Source organism: Oncorhynchus clarkii, chromosome 3, assembly GCF_045791955.1.
Source record: "Oncorhynchus clarkii lewisi isolate Uvic-CL-2024 chromosome 3, UVic_Ocla_1.0, whole genome shotgun sequence".
NCBI classification, from domain to species: domain Eukaryota; kingdom Metazoa; phylum Chordata; class Actinopteri; order Salmoniformes; family Salmonidae; genus Oncorhynchus; species Oncorhynchus clarkii.
The window spans coordinates 44,344,052-44,362,876 of NC_092149.1; the positions used below are offsets into that span (position 1 = coordinate 44,344,052).

General features: G+C 42.2%; 1 protein-coding gene and 1 non-coding gene across 2 annotated transcripts; one reads left to right on the forward strand and one right to left on the reverse strand.

The window, feature by feature from the left end:
• Positions 1–2,371: 2,371 nt before the first annotated feature.
• Positions 2,372–4,726, reverse strand: LOC139396000 (heparan-sulfate 6-O-sulfotransferase 2-like). The gene is given in 3 exon segments (XM_071143287.1): positions 2,372–2,698; positions 2,700–3,404; positions 4,001–4,726. Coding segments are annotated over 3 exon segments (1,410 nt in total). The 5' UTR covers positions 4,576–4,726; the 3' UTR covers positions 2,372–2,568.
• A 330-nt stretch (positions 4,727–5,056) lies between these two features.
• On the forward strand, positions 5,057–5,129 carry trnaf-gaa (transfer RNA phenylalanine (anticodon GAA)). The gene has a single exon. It is a non-coding gene; the product is annotated as a tRNA-Phe (tRNA).
• Positions 5,130–18,825: the final 13,696 nt, after the last annotated feature.

An 18,825-nucleotide genomic window follows, 5' to 3' on the forward strand; every position in this document is an offset into this window, starting at 1 on the left:
ACAGAGCTTAAGAGGATCTGCAGAGAAGAATGGGAGAAACTTCCCAAATACATGTGTGCCACACTTATAGCGTCATACCCAAGATGACTAGATGGCTGTCAAAGGTGCTTCAACAAAGTACTGAGTAAAGGGTCTGAATAATAATGTACATTGGAATATATATATATATATATATATATTTTTAAAGATTCCTAAAACCTGTTTTTGCTTTGTCATTATGGGGTATTGTGTGTAGATTGATGAGAAAAAAAACTATTGAATCCATTTTAAAATAAGGATGTAACATAACTAAATGTGGAAAAAGTCGAGGGGTCTGAATACTTCCTGAATGCACTGTACCTCAATATCAAAATTATTATAATTAAAACATTTCTGTACTAGTAACCAACAGTTCTGCACCAGAATCGTAGGGATCTCCTCAGAAGGCTTGGGTGATTGTGAGGGGCATGAGATTGGTGATGGGCCTGGCCCAAATGGCACTCTATTCTCTATATAGTTTTGTTCTAGTCCAGGTTCTAGTCAAAACTAGTGCACTATATTAGGGAATAGGGTGCCAATTGGGACAAGCACTGTATTCTCTCTCAGAAATGTCATGGCCACAATGTGGGTAAGTGAAGTACATGAAAACAAATTACATTCAAGAAACATAAGTAGGTATAGCGAAATGGAAAACTGGCCATGGACTAAAGCAGCGGTTCCCAAACTAGGGGTCATGACCCCGTAGGGGTCGCCTGATATGAAAATGGGGTCGCAGGAGAATTTCCAAAATCCTGTTATAATATTGTTTTTGTCTCTTAAAATCATTGTAATGTGGTTCACCTTAAAAATCGAGATGAAAATGATTAAAATCTAAAAATTTGAAATTCAACCAGAGTGCCCTTAGATCTTTGGAAAAGGCCACACTTGACCATTGCACTTAAAATTATTCCACGGTGAATGGCTAAGCCCAGTATGCTATGAAACCATACACTATTTCAGATACTTTGATACTACTGGCCACAATTGATATGATGAAAACAATGTGGTGAGGCAAAGGCACATAAACTCACATCAACACCTTTGTCAGATAACTCCCCACCTTATGCTCTCCAATTGGATGCTAGCTGTGAGGGCCGAGATGCATTGACTTTTGTTCACTACATGTCGGGGGATGCTATTCTCAATGACATATTGTTCTGTCTCACGATTCACGAGCATGAAACAGCACAGGGGATGTTCAGTGTGCCCCGTGGCTATATTAACAAAAACAGATTCCATGGGATTGAATGGTGGGCTTTTGCACAGTTGGGGATCCATCTATCGCGGGTAGGCCTGTGCACTCTAGTTATGAATGTGTCTCCCCCTGCCATATGGACGCATTGTATGACACACCCACTGAGCCATAATGGATACACCAAGAGCAACTGGCGGCAAAAGAGCTGTGCACAGAACTTGGAGATATGCAGCAGGTAACTTAGATTGTAAACTATATCGCGTAAGCCTGTTCGCAAAACTATGTGGACATATGGGATCATAGCATGACAATGTTCCATTTCACACGAGGCTTGGTGGTTATCGAGGGGTAGTGTTGGAATGATTTTTAGAATTGAGAGGGGAACGGTTGTCATTCGCAATGGATGTCAAAACAGACTTTGTTGACTATCTGTGTCATGAAAAGAAGATGTGTCTCCTTGCCTATGTAACAGACATATTTGGGGAACTGAACGCAAGCATGCAGGGGAAATAGAAAAATATTATACAGATGGAAATCCATTTGACTGTGATCCTGGTGCAGTTGACATGCCGGTAAGTGAAATGACACAGCTGATATGGAGGAGTTTTGGGACCTAACTCAAAGGGAAAACTGTGCCATCTCCCTCCGGGTATTAAAACTAATGGTACGCTGATTCAGTGCTCTCGTCTGCATTAAAAACAAATATCGATCCAGGTTGAATGTGACAGGAGAGATGAGATGCGCACTGTCGACCACGTCCCCTGACTTTGAGTAGCTCTGACGCGACATGCATCAAGCACACCCTTCTCATTAGTGGTGGTGAGATGAGATCCATTTTGTCAGACTAATTTGCAATTGACTGTCATGGCCCCACATTAAAAGTATAAGAGGGTGGGTTGAGAATACAATCAGAAATACTGAAGGAATGTTTTTCAATTGACCGCCATAGTAAACTTCACATGGTTGGGGTTGTGAGAATTTTCACATATCAAAATGGGGTCATGGCCAAAAATGTTTCGGAACCCCTGGATTAAAGGTTGGGATGCAGGCTAAAGGGAGCTGTGCGTGGTTAGCGTTGAGTTTTGAAAATGGATGTGTCCCATATCTCTTTGTTCCTGAAGTGTGCATTTGTTCACTATTCCCCAAATATTTAATAGCGCTGGATTGATGTAGGCATGGGTAAAACCACATTTTTCTTATACCAGTCATTTCCTTTCAAAATCACGAAGGGACGTGAACATGTGCACACTTCGGGAGAAAGGAGATATTGGGACACACCCATAATGTCTGTGCAGACAAGGCAAGCCTGGAAAATTCGCATGGCTCACTCCTCCTTCGGCTTGGTCCTCTCACTACTACCGCCACTGTTCCACATTGTCCATGTAGTCCTCCATGGTGCTGTTCTCCTCCAGACCCCACCACTCTGGCAGCTGCACCTCAGCCTCAACCGCCTCTCCACCGTCCCTCTCCTGCTTCATCTCCGGCCTGGGTCTCTGTCCAATGGGGCTTGTTGCTGGGCCACATCGCCACCGGCCATCCTATCCCCAGCCTAGTTGACCCCAGCCTCCCTCGAAGCCTCCTCCTCTCCTGCTGCCTCTTCTCCCTGGCCTGCCTCCTCTCCTGCTGACGGGCCACCTGGAAGCGCTGGAGGAACAGGTCGCGTGCATACTCATACAGCTCCACGTCCCATTGGTTCAGCTGGCGGATCCGTTGTTGCGTCTCAGGGGCGACCTCTACACTGCTCGCCCGCGTCCCGTTGAGCTGGGTGAAGGGGGCGATGAACGCCAGGCGGAAGGTCTTCTCAAACAGATACTGGGTTTTCCTCTGGTACTCTGTCAGGCCAAAGAAGGCCATACCCCGCAGGTTCCGCTTGGCGCTCTCTAATAACACGGCCCAGCGCTCGTCCTCACTCATGGCCGAGTCGTTGTAACAGCCCACTAGGCTGAGATCTGCCAGCATGCGGACCTGCCGGTTGTTGGCCAGGTTGTAGGGGCAGTCCATGAAATCCTTCAGAGAGCAGCCTGACCAGTCATCCCCGGGGTAGCAGCTGGGCAGCTCGGCCAGCGTGGGGGAGCGACCGTCACACACGTGCAGGGAGGCCTTCCAGGTGGCACCACGCTGCACGTGCCGCCACTCGCTCAGGTAGCGCCACACCGGGTCACGCAGGATGGTGATGTAGTAGTAGTTCCGGCTGAGAGAGAAGAGACCTAGGTCAGTTCATTTGTCTTTATATTTGGGGTTTTGTATTCAGCACCTCTGAAATTTCACCTAACTAATAATAACCAACTAAATCGCCTCAATGAGTTTACGTCACAAATGGCATGCTATTTCCTATAAAGTGCACTACTTTTGACCAGGGCCTCTGATCAAAACCAGTGGACTATATAGAGGAATATAAGGGGGTAATTTGGGACACAGCCTCTGTATGCACCCATCTTCCAAGTTCCCAACCATCTCACAGTCTCTCTGCAGATCACCCAACCCACACACCCAATCATGCCTTCAAAGTGTGAGTTCATGCAGAGTGCCAACAATATTTAATTCTTACTCCTCCCAAAAACACACATTTTCCCAACAATTTGTCTCACAACACATTTTACACTGACTCGGACATGAGAGAAGCTACACAAACACTACCAGACAAAATCAGGATTACCACTCAAAGATCATACATAATTAAATATGAGCTGTGGATTCAATATTGGAAGAAGATGCTGAACAAATTGAAATGTTGGTCCACAATTCATGTCAAATCCATTCCTCGCTATACTCTTGAGTGACACTCACCTGGGAACTGTAGGCTTCTTGGGTGGCTCACGCATGTTCATGAGGGACGGCACGCAGTTGGTCAGCTCTGTCCAGTCCGCGTGAAGACCGCAGCTCCATCCGGTCGAGAACCGGGAGAAAAGCCACGTTTCCCTTTTACCTGGCCGGTAACAGGTACATTTCTTTTGGCCAGCATGACACTCACAAGGCCTCTCGAGTTTAATATTACGCACTAAATGTCGACCAAAGGTTGTGCCCCCTGTCTTCTGGATGTGAAGAAAAACAATAACATCGTCTCCCTTGATATTGAAGTCAACAAGGCGACTGAGGTCGGAAGTTGTGAAATTGAAGCGGGGAACGAACCGGGCTAGGGAACCGTCCTCAGCGACGTACGGGTCCTTTCCACTGAGGCCAATGTCGTTTACCTCTCCCCGGGACCCGATGGCATTGCCGCCCGACCTGGAGGACAATGATCCTATGTGCAACAGCTGGCAATCGGAGCTAGGACAAACGTACTGAAGCACAATAACGCCAAAGAGCAACACCATCACCAGGGCAATATAGAGCCGGTGTTGGTTGGTGGACTTTTCATCCATCTTCCCGAGAGAAACCAAACCGCATTACTCAAACAGTTTGCCCCTCTGCTGGGCCCTTCCTCCGCTGGGGAAAACACTGGTTTTATATTGCTTTCACTTCGTTTACTAAACAAAAACAATGGCCACCTATGGCTGGCTAGCCACACTTGCTAACGTAAGTTACATTCGCATACAGAGAGCGCTTTGATGTTTCACGAAATAATTGTGGCACAGGAGTGATACCATTTACTTCTCACAGAAATCTGCTTGTAGATTACGGATTTTGTGTTTCCACCTACAATAGTTCGGTGTTTAGAGTTCCCTTCCATTATCACGTTCCCTGTGATCCTCAACCTTTCCTCCCACAATCCCCTGCGTTGGCTAGGGAAATACGTCACTGGGTGGAGGCCCTCTAATGTGAGCCAATCCATGGAGTTTGATATATAGCGTGCCCTTAAATCCCCCCCGGTACATAAAGGTATCACGTCACACTTTTCTCACCGCCGAAATAGCTCAGTTGGGAGAGCGTTAGACTGAAGATCTAAAGGTCCCTGGTTCGATCCCGGGTTTCGGCATGGTGTACATTTTTTTTTTTGTCACATACATGTTATTGCGGGTGGCACGAAGCGATTGTGTTTCTAGCTCCAACAATGCAGTAATATCTAACGCTACACAACCTAAAAGTAAAATAACGGAATAAAGTGGGCTCCCGAGTGGCGCAGCGGTTTAAGGCTAAATAATATATATATATATTTATTTCACCTTTATTTAACCAGGTAGGCTAGTTGAGAACAAGTTCTCATTTACAATTGCGACCTGGCCAAGATAAAGCAAAGCAGTTCGACACATAAAACAAACATACAGTCAATAATACAGTATAAACAAGTCTATATACGATGTGAGCAAATGAGGTGCGATAAGGGAGGTAAAGGCAACAAAAAAAAAGAGGCCAAAAATAACGGGGTGCGAAGGAGCAAAATAAATAAATAAAATAAATACAGTAGGGAAAGAGGTAGTTGTTTGGGCTAAATTATAGGTGGGCTATGTACAGGTGCAGTAATCTGTGAGCTGCTCTGACAGTTGGTGCTTAAAGCTAGTGAGGGAGATACAGTGCCTTGCGAAAGTATTCGGCCCCCTTGAACTTTGCGACCTTTTGCCACATTTCAGGCTTCAAACATAAAGATATAAAACTGTATTTTTTGTGAAGAATCAACAACAAGTGGGACACAATCGTGAAGTGGAACGACATTTATTGGATATTTCAAACTTTTTTAACAAATCAAAAACTGAAAAATTGGGCGTGCAAAATTATTCAGCCCCTTTACTTTCAGTGCAGCAAACTCTCTCCAGAAGTTCAGTGAGGATCTCTGAATGATCCAATGTTGACCTAAATGACTAATGATGATAAATACAATCCACCTGTGTGTAATCAAGTCTCCGTATAAATGCACCTGCACTGTGATAGTCTCAGAGGTCCGTTAAAAGCGCAGAGAGCATCATGAAGAACAAGGAACACACCAGGCAGGTCCGAGATACTGTTGTGAAGAAGTTTAAAGCCGGATTTGGATACAAAAATATTTCCCAAGCTTTAAACATCCCAAGGAGCACTGTGCAAGCGATAATATTGAAATGGAAGGAGTATCAGACCACTGCAAATCTACCAAGACCTGGCCGTCCCTCTAAACTTTCAGCTCATACAAGGAGAAGACTGATCAGAGATGCAGCCAAGATACCCATGATCACTCTGGATGAACTGCAGAGATCTACAGCTGAGGTGGGAGACTCTGTCCATAGGACAACAATCAGTCGTATATTGCACAAATCTGGCCTTTATGGAAGAGTGGCAAGAAAGCCATTTCTTAAAGATATCCATAAAAAGTGTCGTTTAAAGTTTGCCACAAGCCACCTGGGAGACACACCAAACATGTGGAAGAAGGTGCTCTGGTCAGATGAAACCAAAATTGAACTTTTTGGCAACAATGCAAAACGTTATGTTTGGCGTAAAAGCAACACAGCTGAACACACCATCCCCACTGTCAAACATGGTGGTGGCAGCATCATGGTTTGGGCCTGCTTTTCTTCAGCAGGGACAGGGAAGATGGTTAAAATTGATGGGAAGATGGATGGAGCCAAATACAGGACCATTCTGGAAGAAAACCTGATGGAGTCTGCAAAAGACCTGAGACTGGGACGGAGATTTTTCTTCCAACAAGACAATGATGCAAAACATAAAGCAAAATCTACAATGGAATGGTTCAAAAATAAACATATCCAGGTGTTAGAATGGCCAAGTCAAAGTCCAGACCTGAATCCAATTGAGAATCTGTGGAAAGAACTGAAAACTGCTGTTCACAAATGCTCTCCATCCAACCTCACTGAGCTCGAGCGGTTTTGCAAGGAGGAATGGGAAAAAATGTCAGTCTCTCGATGTGCAAAACTGATAGAGACATACCCCAAGCGACTTACAGCTGTAATCGCAGCAAAAGGTGTCGCTACAAAGTATTAACTTAAGGGGGCTGAATAATTTTGCACGCCCAATTTTTCAGTTTTTGATTTGTTAAAAAAGTTTGAAATATCCAATAAATGTCGTTCCACTTCATGATTGTGTCCCACTTGTTGTTGATTCTTCACAAAAAAATACAGTTTTATATCTTTATGTTTGAAGCCTGAAATGTGGCAAAAGGTCGCAAAGTTCAAGGGGGCCGAATACTTTCGCAAGGCACTGTAAGTGTTTCCAGTTTCAGAGATTTTTGTACTTCTTTCCAGTCATTTGCGGCAGAGAACTGGAAGGAGAGGCGGCCAAAGAAAGAATTGGTTTTGGGGGTGACCAGAGAGATATACTTGCTGGAGCGCGTGATACAGGTGGGTGATGCTATGGTGACCAGCGAGCTGAGATATGGGGGGACTTTACCTAGCAGGGTCTTGTAGATGACATGGAGCCAGTGGTTTTGGCGACGAGTATGAAGCGAGGGCCAGCCAACGAGAGCGTACAGGTTGCAATGGTGGGTAGTATATGGGGCTTTGGTGACAAAACGGATTGCACTGTGATAGACTGCATCCAATTAGTTGAGTAGGGTATTGGAGGCTATTTTGTAAATGACATCGCTGAAGTCGAGGATTGGAAGGATGGTCAGTTTTACAAGGGTATGTTTGGCACCATGAGTGAAGGATGCTTTGTTGCGAAATAGGAAGCCAATTCTAGATTTAATTTGATGTGGGTCTGGAAGGAGAGTTTACAGGCTAACCAGACACCTAGGTATTTGTAGTTGTCCACGTATTCTAAGTCAGAAGGAGGCCACGGAAGGAGAGTTGTATGGCATTGAAGCTTGCCTGGAGGGTTGTTAACCTCTTGGATCTCTAGGGGCGCTATTTCATTTTTGGATAAAAAACGTTCCCGTTTTAAGCGCAATATTTTGTCACGAAAAGATGCTCGACTATGCATATTATTGACCGTTTTGGAAAGAAAACACTCTGAAGTTTCAGAATCTGCAAAGATATTGTCTGTAAGTGCCCCAGAACTCATTCTACAGGCGAAACCAAGATGATGCGTCAACCAGGAAATGAGCAGAATCTCTGAAGCTCTGTTTTCCATTGTCTCCTTATATGGCTGTGATTGCGCAAGGAATGAGCCTACACTTTCTGTCGTTTCCCCAAGGTGTTTACAGCATTGTGACGTATTTGTAGGCATATCATTGGAAGATTGACCATAAGAGACTACATTTTCCAAGTGTCCGCCTGGTGTCCTGCGTGGAAATCGGTGCGCAAAGCCAGGTGCTGGTATTTTTCCATTTGATTGAGGGGAGAAACCATGCTTCCACGAACGATATATCATTGAAGAGATATGTGAAAAACACATTGAGGATTGATTCTAAACAACGTTTGCCATGTTTTCAGTCGATATTATGGAGTTAATTTGGAAAAAAGTTCGCGTTTTGAGGACTGAATTTGCGTTTTTTTTTTGGTAGCCAAATGGAATGTACAAAACGGAGCTATTTCTAATACACATTAATCTTTTTTGGAAAAACTGAGCGTCTCCTCATTGAAAACATCCGAAGTTCTTCAAAGGTAAATGATTTTACATATTAGGATGAGCAATGTCAGAGTGGCATAGACTAAAATATAATACAGTATACAGAGATGAGTAAAGCCAAAATATATAAACATTCAAGTGGCCAGTGATTTCAAATCTATGTATCGACTAGTATTTTTTTTCTTTTGAGGCTATATAACATTGGGATATTGAATGTTTTTTGGGTTGAGAAACAAATACTGAAATCAGAGTCAACATGGACTTCCTCTTTCTATGCAATGATGTGAAAGAATTGTAAGCCTACAGATGTTGGCAGGTTAGATGCACCATAGCTTCACCTGCCCCTTCTTATTTGTTATAGATCCCCATTACTCTTCCTGGGGTCCAGCTAAATTAAGGCAGTATTACAATTTTAAAAAACCATTACAATACATTTAGAACATATTTCACAACACATTGTGTGCCCTCAGGCCACGACGCTACGAACACATATCTAAAATTAATGTGTGTGTGTATAGTGCGTATGTTATTGTGTGTGTGTGTGTGTGTCTGTGCCTATGTTTCCGACAGTGCAGCAATATCTAACATGTAATCTAACAATAGCTAATACACACAAATCTAAGTAAAGGAATGGAATAAGAATAGCAATGACAGAACACCATAAGCTAAGATGCAATAGATGGTATAAAATACAGTATATACATTGAGATAAGTGATAAAAGATATGTAGACATTATTAAAGTGGCATTATTAGTGACTAGTGATCCATTTGTTAAAGTGGCCAATGATTTCAAGTCTGTAGGCAGCAGCCTCTCTTTTGCTAGTGATGGCTGTTTAACAATCTGATGGCCTTGAGATAGCTGTTTTTCAGACTCTCTGTCCCAGCTTTGATGCACCTGTACTGACCTTGCCATCTGGATGGTAGCGAGGTGATCAGGCAGTGGCTCGAGTGGGTGTTGTCCTTGATGATCTATTTGGCCTTCCTATGACATCAGGTGGTATAGGTGTCCTGGAGAGTTTGCCCCCGGTGATGCATTGTGCAAACTGCACCACCCTCTGGAGTGCCCTGCGGTTGTCGGCGGTTCAGTTGCCGTACCAGGCGGTGATACAGCCCGACAGGATGCTCTCAATTGTGCCTCTGTAAAAGTTTGTCATGGTTTTAGGTGACAAGCCACATTTCTTCCGCCTCCTGAGGTTGAAGAGGCGCTGTTGCGTCTTCTTCACCATGTAGCCGGTGCTATACTGCACCGCTGTAACTCTGTGTTGTGTGTGGTTGATTGAGACTATAAACGTGGACTTTGGAGATCAGGTAGTTTTAATCAAGCAGAACTGACTCTCTGCATCCTGCATCTGCATCCAAAAGGAAATAAAACATTTGTAGAGCACATCTGTTCTGAGAATTGTCGCCTCTTTCTCTCTCAGTGCATCAAAATGATTTTCGAATACAAAAATTAATACACTCTCTCCTTATTATACATAACATATTTTACATAGATAAAACCACATACCTGCATCCAAAAGGAAATAAAACATTTGTAGAGCACATCTGTTCTGAGAATCATCGCCTCTTTCTACAACAGATGCACAATAGGAGGGACTTGGATCATTCGAGGAGCTAGCCATCGTTCACACATACAATAGCCTGCTAATACCTTAGCTAGCTATTAACCACATGTTGAATTCAGAATGTTGATATCATCCTAAAAAGTACAATTACAAGTGCATCTTAACAATACCATCCACTTATGAGTAACCTCTAAATATACATCATTATTCATGAACAAAACACTGTGTGTATGACTTTGTACCTAAAAGAATCAAACTTTTCTGAAGACAGAAAAGGCGTGCCTACCTCTCTCAGTGCATCAAAATGATTTGAGCACGAGCACGCCGGGCAAAACGTAAGTACACACTCCCCTTCTCCCAGGATGCAGGCATGCATAACAAATCAACACAGCATATTGATATATGAACCTGGTGAAATTCCATAGTACTTTAACAACTGTTACAACCACACTGTGGTAAATGGATGGACCATTTCAGTTTGTCCGTGATGTGTAAGCAGAGGAACTTTCCACCTTCTACGCTGCTGTCCCGTCAATGTGGATAGGGGGGTGCTTCCTCTGCTGTTTCCTGAAGTCCACAATCATCTCCTTTGTTTTGTTGACGTTGAGAGGTTTTTTTTCCTGACACCACACTCCGAGTGCCCTTACCTCCTCTATGTAATCGGTCTCGTCGTTGTTGGTAATCAAGCCTACTACCGTTGTGTTGTCTGCAAACTTGATGACTGAGTTGGATGCGTGCATGGCTACACAGTCATGGGTGAACAGGGAGTACAGGAGGGTGCTGGGCACGCACACTTGTGGGGCCCCAGTGTTGAGGATCAGTGAAGTGGAGATGTTGTTTCCTACCATCAGGAAGTCCAGGTCCCAATTGGGCAGGGTTCAGACCCAGGGCTTCGAGCTTGAAGATGAGCTTGGAGGGTACTATGGTGTTGAAAACTGAGCTATAGTCAATGAACAGCATTCTTACATAGGTATTCCTCTTGTCCAGATGGGATAGGGCAGTGTGCAGTGTGATGGCGATTGCATCGTCTGTGGACCTATTGGGACGGTAAGCAAATTGAAGTGGGTGTAGGGTGATAGGTAAGGTGGAGGTGATTTGATCCTTGGCTAGTCTTTCCAAGCACTTCATGATGACATAAGTGTGTGCTACGGGGTGATAGTCATTTAGTTTTGACTATGACAGTTTACAATACAGGGTTACTCCAATCAGTTTAGAAGTTTAGAATCTATTTAGAAGTAATTTATTCCTTGCCACCCATTCTGAAACTAACTGCAGCTCTTTGTTAAGTGTTGCAGTAATTTTAGTAGCTGTAGTAGCTGATGTGTAGGGTTGAGTCATCCGCATACATAGACACGCTTTACTCAGTCAGTGTCATGTCGTTAGAAAATATTGAAAAAAGTGGCCTAGATAGCTGCCTTGTGGAATTCCTGATTCTACCTGGATTATGTTGGAGTGGCTTCCATTAAAAAACACCCTCGGTCTACTGTTAGACAGGTAAATCTTTATCCAAAATATAGCAGGGAGTGTAAAGCACACACTTTCTAGTACTCTTAAATTGAAGATACGGCAAATAGGAGTGTCAAAATCATCCGCTATTATCCTCAGTAATTCTCTATCACAGTTGTCAGATCCAGGTGGCTTGTCATTGTTGATAGACAACAATAATTGTGAAGGAGAGTAGACAAGACCTGTAGCTTCTACACACAAAGGCATTTGCATGATTGAATGTTCATAAGTATTATGGATTTAATTTTTCAAAGTGCATATTTTGAAATAGGAAGAAGTTAAATTTTTAGGGTAAACTAAACTAACCATCATGACAGTAATTCAGAAAATAAAACATTTAAGACCATGTAAATATCTGTCTTTATTTAATATACCCGTTACAATGTAGCATCTATCTCATCTTGTTTTTCTCATAACATTTTCGAGAAACGCGGATTAAAAATCTGATGGATTGTTACAGTCTCTTTGCAGAGACATTTAAAACGGCTGCTTATTATTAACACCGTTTTAACATGACTCTTTTAAGCCACTTACAGCTGTGTCCCAAATTACATTTTAGTATTCCCTATGTAGTGCACTAATCTTGACCAGTGCTATAAAGGGAATAGGGTAACATTTGGGACACAGACATACTCTCCTCAGGCATCATAAAGATGACTCAATGTTGTTCTTGTGGGCCGAAGACAGATGGGGGTGTGTCTTCATTTATCCATCTCTTCAACTATCTGGCTGTGTCTGAAATTGAACCCTGTTCTTTATATATCACACTTCTTTTGATCAGGGCCCATAAGAGTCTGGTCAAAAATTGTGCACTATGGTGGGAAAAGGAGGCCATTTCAGATGCACCTCACAGAGATTGTTTCATGGATCAGTTAAAAGCTAGACTAACACACCACTGCCGTGCCTGCTGAAATAGCTGCTGCCAAGGCCCTCAAGCACAGACATTTGACGATTGAGATGGAAAATAGTGTTCAATGATTACTTCCCCCTGATGACACAAACACAAGCAGCACAACCCTTTGCAAATATGTTGATGGTGGTAACCTACAATTCACAACATAGGGACTACACTATTAAAATACAATACTAGTTGAGTGTGGAAGGGCAGCATAGATATATACATTTCACGGGCTACATAGATGTTTTCGCTGCATGACATTACAATGTCCTGTCCCTAATCCCCAACTACCAAATGTCCTCAGGGATTCCTTCCAAGTCCTGTCAGCCATCCAGGCATAATCCTTGAGGGCATTAGGGCAGAAATCTGTCATGTGGTTTCAATGTACAATCAGCTTGAAAAAGTCAATGGTGCTTCCAGCACCAGGGAGGACACAAGAGGCACAAAAGACCTTGAGCAAACAGCCCTGTCCAGGCATCATCACCATACATCAGAAGACTTGACAGACAATTGCAACATGCAAATCTGTTTTTTTCTTTAGAGAATTCAAATGTAAAATTGGAAATAACTAATAAACACCTTCAGTTAATTTGTCAAATTAATATATTTTCTTCTCCAAAAGATATCAATACATTCTGTATACAGTATTTTTTTATTTGAAAGCATGTTTGTAAATTCTTTAAAAGAAACATGCCATTAAATAATTTACTGTACAAGAGCAACAGGTGGATAAATGTGAGAGGTGAAACTATCAGGTGATGTGACAGAGTTGACAGGGACTTCAAATATTGTGCTCGTCAGTCATCCAATTCAACACAAATTCAGGGACACCCACCGTTCTGTCATGAGACATGCGGTAAAGTATAACAGACACAATTTACTGTTTCGAGAAGTCACAGAAAGCAATGTTATTTTCATGATCATTGAGAAGTGTTACTAACGCACCGAGGTTTCATTTTCCATGCAAGACAGAATGTATAAAATTGAGTTGCACTCGAGGTAATATTTGAAAATGGATGTGAGAGGGGATGCATGTAAGTCAGACAGAGATGCCTTAAATTATACAGATGAAGGCTATAATGAACGCAGAGATAAATGTCTGTATGGGGTGAAAACAAGTGCCCAAAAATATAATCTGCACTCACAGACCACTCCCACCAGCTCCTAAAATTAGTAGGAAAATCACTGTAGTACCTAATATATATATATATATATATTACACACACATACATATAAAAAATATATATATATATATATATATATATACATATAAAATGTATTTTATATATATATATATATATATATATATATATATACACACACACACACACACACACACATATGTGTATATATGTGTATATATGTATATACAGTGTATATGTATGTGTGTATACAGTGGGGCAAAAAGGTATTTAGTCAGCCACCAATTGTGAAAGTTCTCCCACTTAAAAAGATGAGGCCTGTAATTTTCATCATAGGTACACTTCAACTATGACAGACAAAATGAGAAAAGAAATCCAGAAAATCACATTTTAGGATTTTTAATGAATTAATTTGCAAATGATGGTGGAAAATAAATTCTAGTTTGGATTATAACTTGGATTATTGCTTTTCATCTCAATGTGTGATACAGTATGTTATTCCTTGAGTTCACCAATATGGCTGTGTTTACACAGGCAAATCAATTATGATCTTTTTCCCATTTTTTTTTCTCCAGAAAATCACATTGTAGGACTTTTAATGAATTTATTTGCAAATGATGGAAAATAAGTATTTGGTCAATAACACAAGTTTATCTCAATACTTTTATACCCTTTGTTGGCAATGACAGAGGTCAAACGTTTTCTGTAAGTCTTCACAAGGTTTTCACACACTGTTGCTGGTATTTTGGCCCATTCCTCCCTGTAGATCTCCTCTAGAGCAGTGATGTTTTGGGGCTGTTGCTGGGCAACACAGACTTACAACTCTCTCCAAAGATTTTCTATGGGGTTGAGATCTGGAGACTGGCTAGGCCACTCCAGGACCTTGAAATGCTTCTTACGAAGCCACTTCTTCGTTGCCCGGGCGGTGTGTTTGGGATCATTGTCATGCTGAAAGACCCAGCCACGTTTCATCTTCAATGCCCTTGCTGATGGAAGGAGGTTTTCACTCAAAATCTCACGATACATGACCCCATTCATTCTTTCCTTTACACGGATCAGTCGTCCTGGTACCTTTGCAGAAAAACAGCACCAAAGCATGATGTTTCCACCCCCATGCTTCACAGTAGGTATGGTGTTCTTTGGATGCAACTCAGCATTCTTTGTCCTCCAAACACGACGAGTTGAGTTTTTACCAAAAAGTTCTATTTTGGTTTCATCTGACCATATGACATTCTCCCAATCTTCTTCTGGATCATCCAAATGCTCTCTATCAAACTTCAGACGGGCCTGGACATGTACTGGCTGAAGCAGGGGGACACGTCTGGCACTGCAGGATTTGAGTCCCTGGCGGCGTAGTGTGTTACTGATGGTAGGCTGTGTTACTTTGGTCCCAGCTCTCTGCAGGTCATTCACTAGGTCCCCCCGTGTGGTTTTGGTATTTTTGCTCACCGTTCTTGTGATCATTTTGACCCCACGGGGTGAGATCTTGCGTGGAGCCCCAGATCGAGGGAGATTATCAGTGGTCTTGTATGTCTTCCATTTCCTAATAATTGCTCCCACAGTTGATTTCTTCAAACCAAGCTGCTTGCAGTCTTCCCAGCCTGGTGCAGGTCTACAATTTTGTTTCTGGTGTCCTTTGATAGCTCTTTGGTCTTGGCCATAGTGGAGTTTGGAGTGTGACTGTTTGAGGTTGTGGACAGGTGTCTTTTATACTGATAACAAGTTCAAACAGGTGTCATTAATACAGGTAACGAGTGGAGGACAGAGGAGCCTCTTAAAGAAGACAGGTCTGTGAGAGCCAGAAATCTTTCTTGTTTGTAGGTGACCAAATACTTATTTTCCATCATAATTTGCAAATAAATTAATTAAAAATACTACAATGTGATTTTCTGGATTTTTTTTATCATTTTGTCTGTCATAGTTGAAGTGTACCTATGATGAAAATTACAGGCCTCTCATCTTTTTAAGTGGGAGAACTTGCACAATTGGTGGCTGACTAAATACCTTTTTGCCCCACTGTATACAGTGCCTTGCGAAAGTATTCGGCCCCCTTGAACTTTGCGACCTTTTGCCACATTTCAGGCTTCAAATATAAAGATATAAAACTGTATATTTTTGGGAAGAATCAACAACAAGTGGGACACAATCATGAAGTGGAACGACATTTATTGGATATTTCAAACTTTTTTAACAAATCAAAAACTAAAAAATTGAGTGTGCAAAATTATTCAGCCCCTTTACTTTCAGTGCAGCAAACTTCTCCAGAAGTTCAGTGAGGATCTCTGAATGATCCAATGTTGACCTAAATGACTAATGATGCTAAATACAATCCACCAGTGTGTAATCAAGTCTCCGTATAAATGCACCTGCACTGTGTTAGTCTCAGAGGTCCGTTAAAAGCGCAGAGAGCATCATGAAGAACAAGGAACACACCAGGCAGGTCCGAGATACTGTTGTGAAGAAGTTTAATGCCGGATTTGGATACAAAAAGATTTCCCAAGCTTTAAACATCCCAAGGAGCACTGTGCAAGCGATAATATTGAAATGGAAGGAGTATCAGACCACTGCAAATCTACCAAGACCTGGCCGTCCCTCTAAACTTTCAGCTCATACAAGGAGAAGACTGATCAGAGATGCAGCCAAGAGGCCCATGATCACTCTGGATGAACTGCAGAGCTCTACAGCTGAGGTGGGAGACTCTGTCCATAGGACAACAATCAGTCGTATATTGCACAAATCTGGCCTTTATGGAAGAGTGGCAAGAAGAAAGCCATTTCTTAAAGATATCCATAAAAAGTGTTGTTTAAAGTTTGCCACAAGCCACCTGGGAGACACACCAAACATGTGGAAGAAGGTGCTCTTGTCAGATGAAACCAAAATTGAACTTTTTGGCAACAATGCAAAACGTTATGTTTGGCGTAAAAGCAACACAGCTCATCACCCTGAACACACCATACCCACTGTCAAACATGGTGGTGGCAGCATCATGGTTTGGGCCTGCTTTTCTTCAGCAGGGACAGGGAAGATGGTTAAAATTGATGGGAAGATGGATGGAGCCAAATACAGGACCATTCTAGAAGAAAACCTGATGGAGTCTGCAAAAGACCTGAGCCAGGGACAGAGATTTGTCTTCCAACAAGACAATGATCCAAAACATAAAGCAAAATCTACAATGGAATGGTTCAAAAATAAACATATCCAGGTGTTAGAATGGCCAAGTCAAAGTCCAGACCTGAATCCAATCGAGAATCTGTGGAAAGAACTGAAAACTGCTGTTCACAAATGCTCTCCATCCAACCTCACTGAGCTCGAGCTGTTTTGCAAGGAGGAATGGGAAAAAATGTCAGTCTCTCGATGTGCAAAACTGATAGAGACATACCCCAAGCGACTTACAGCTGTAATCGCAGCAAAAGGTGGCGCTACAAAGTATTAACTTAAGGGGGCTGAATAATTTTGCACGCCCAATTTTTCAGTTTTTGATTTGTTAAAAAAGTTTGAAATAGCCAATAAATGTCGTTCCACTTCATGATTGTGTCCCACTTGTTGTTGATTCTTCACAAAAAAATACAGTTTTATATCTTTATGTTTGAAGCCTGAAATGTGGCAAAAGGTCGCAAAGTTCAAGGGGGCCGAATCCTTTCGCAAGGAACTGTATACATGTATATATAAATATATACACACACGCGCATATATAAATATATACACACATGCGCATATATAAATGTATACACACGCGCATATATAAATGTGTATACACACGCGTATATATAAATGTGTATACACACGCGTATATATTAATGTGTATACACACGCGTATATATAAATGTGTATACACACGCGTATATATAAATGTGTATACACACGCGTATATATAAATGTGTATACACACGCGTCTATATAAATGTGTACACACACGCGTATATATAAATGTGTACACACACGCGTATATATAAATGTATACTCACACATGTATATATAAATGTATACACACACACATGCATATATAAATGTATACACACACACATGCATATATAAATGTATACACACACATGCATATATAAATATATACACACATGCATATATAAATATATACACACATGCATATATAAATATATACACACATGCATATATAAATATACATATACATATACACACACACACACACAAACACATATATATATATATATATATATATATATATATATATATATATATATATATATATATATATACACACATATACACTGCTCAAAAAAATAAAGGGAACACAATGTAACTCCAGGTCAATCACACTTCGGTGAAATCAAACTGTCCACTTTAGGAAGCAACACTGATTGACAATAAATTTCACATGCTGTTGTGCACATGGAAGACAACAGGTGGAAATTATAGGCAATTAGCAAGACACCCCCAATAAAGGAGTGGTTCTGCAGGTGGTGACCACAGACCAATTCTCAGTTCCTATGCTTCCTGGCAGATGTTTTGGTCACTTTTGAATGCTTTCACTCTAGTGGTAGCATGAGATGGAGTCTACAACCCACACAAGTGGTTCAGGTAGTGCAGCTCATCCAGGATGGCACATCAATGCGAGCTGTGGCAAGAAGGTTTGCTGTGTCTGTCAGTGTAGTGTCCAGAGCATGGAGGCGCTACCAGGAGACAGGCCAGTACATCAGGAGATGTGGAGGAGGCTGTAGGAGGGCAACAACCCAGCAGTAGGACCGCTACCTCCGCCTTTGTGCAAGGAGGAGCAGGAGGAGCACTGCCAGAGCCCTGCAAAATGACCTCCAGCAGGCCACAAATGTGCATGTGTCTATTCAAACGGTCAGAAACAGACTCCATGAGGGTGGTATGAGGGCCCGACGTCCACAAGTGGGGGTTGTGCTTACAGCCCAACACCGTGCAGGACGTTTGGCATTTGCCAGAGAACACCAAGATTGGCAAATTCGCCACTGGCGCCCTGTGCTCGTCACAGATAAAAGCAGGTTCACACTGAGCACATGTGACAGACGTGACAGAGTCTGGAAACGCCGTGGAGAACGTTCTGCTGCCTGCAACATCCTCCAGCATGACCGGTTTGGCGGTGGATCAGTCATGGTGTGGGGTGGCATTTCTTTGGGGGGCCTCCATGT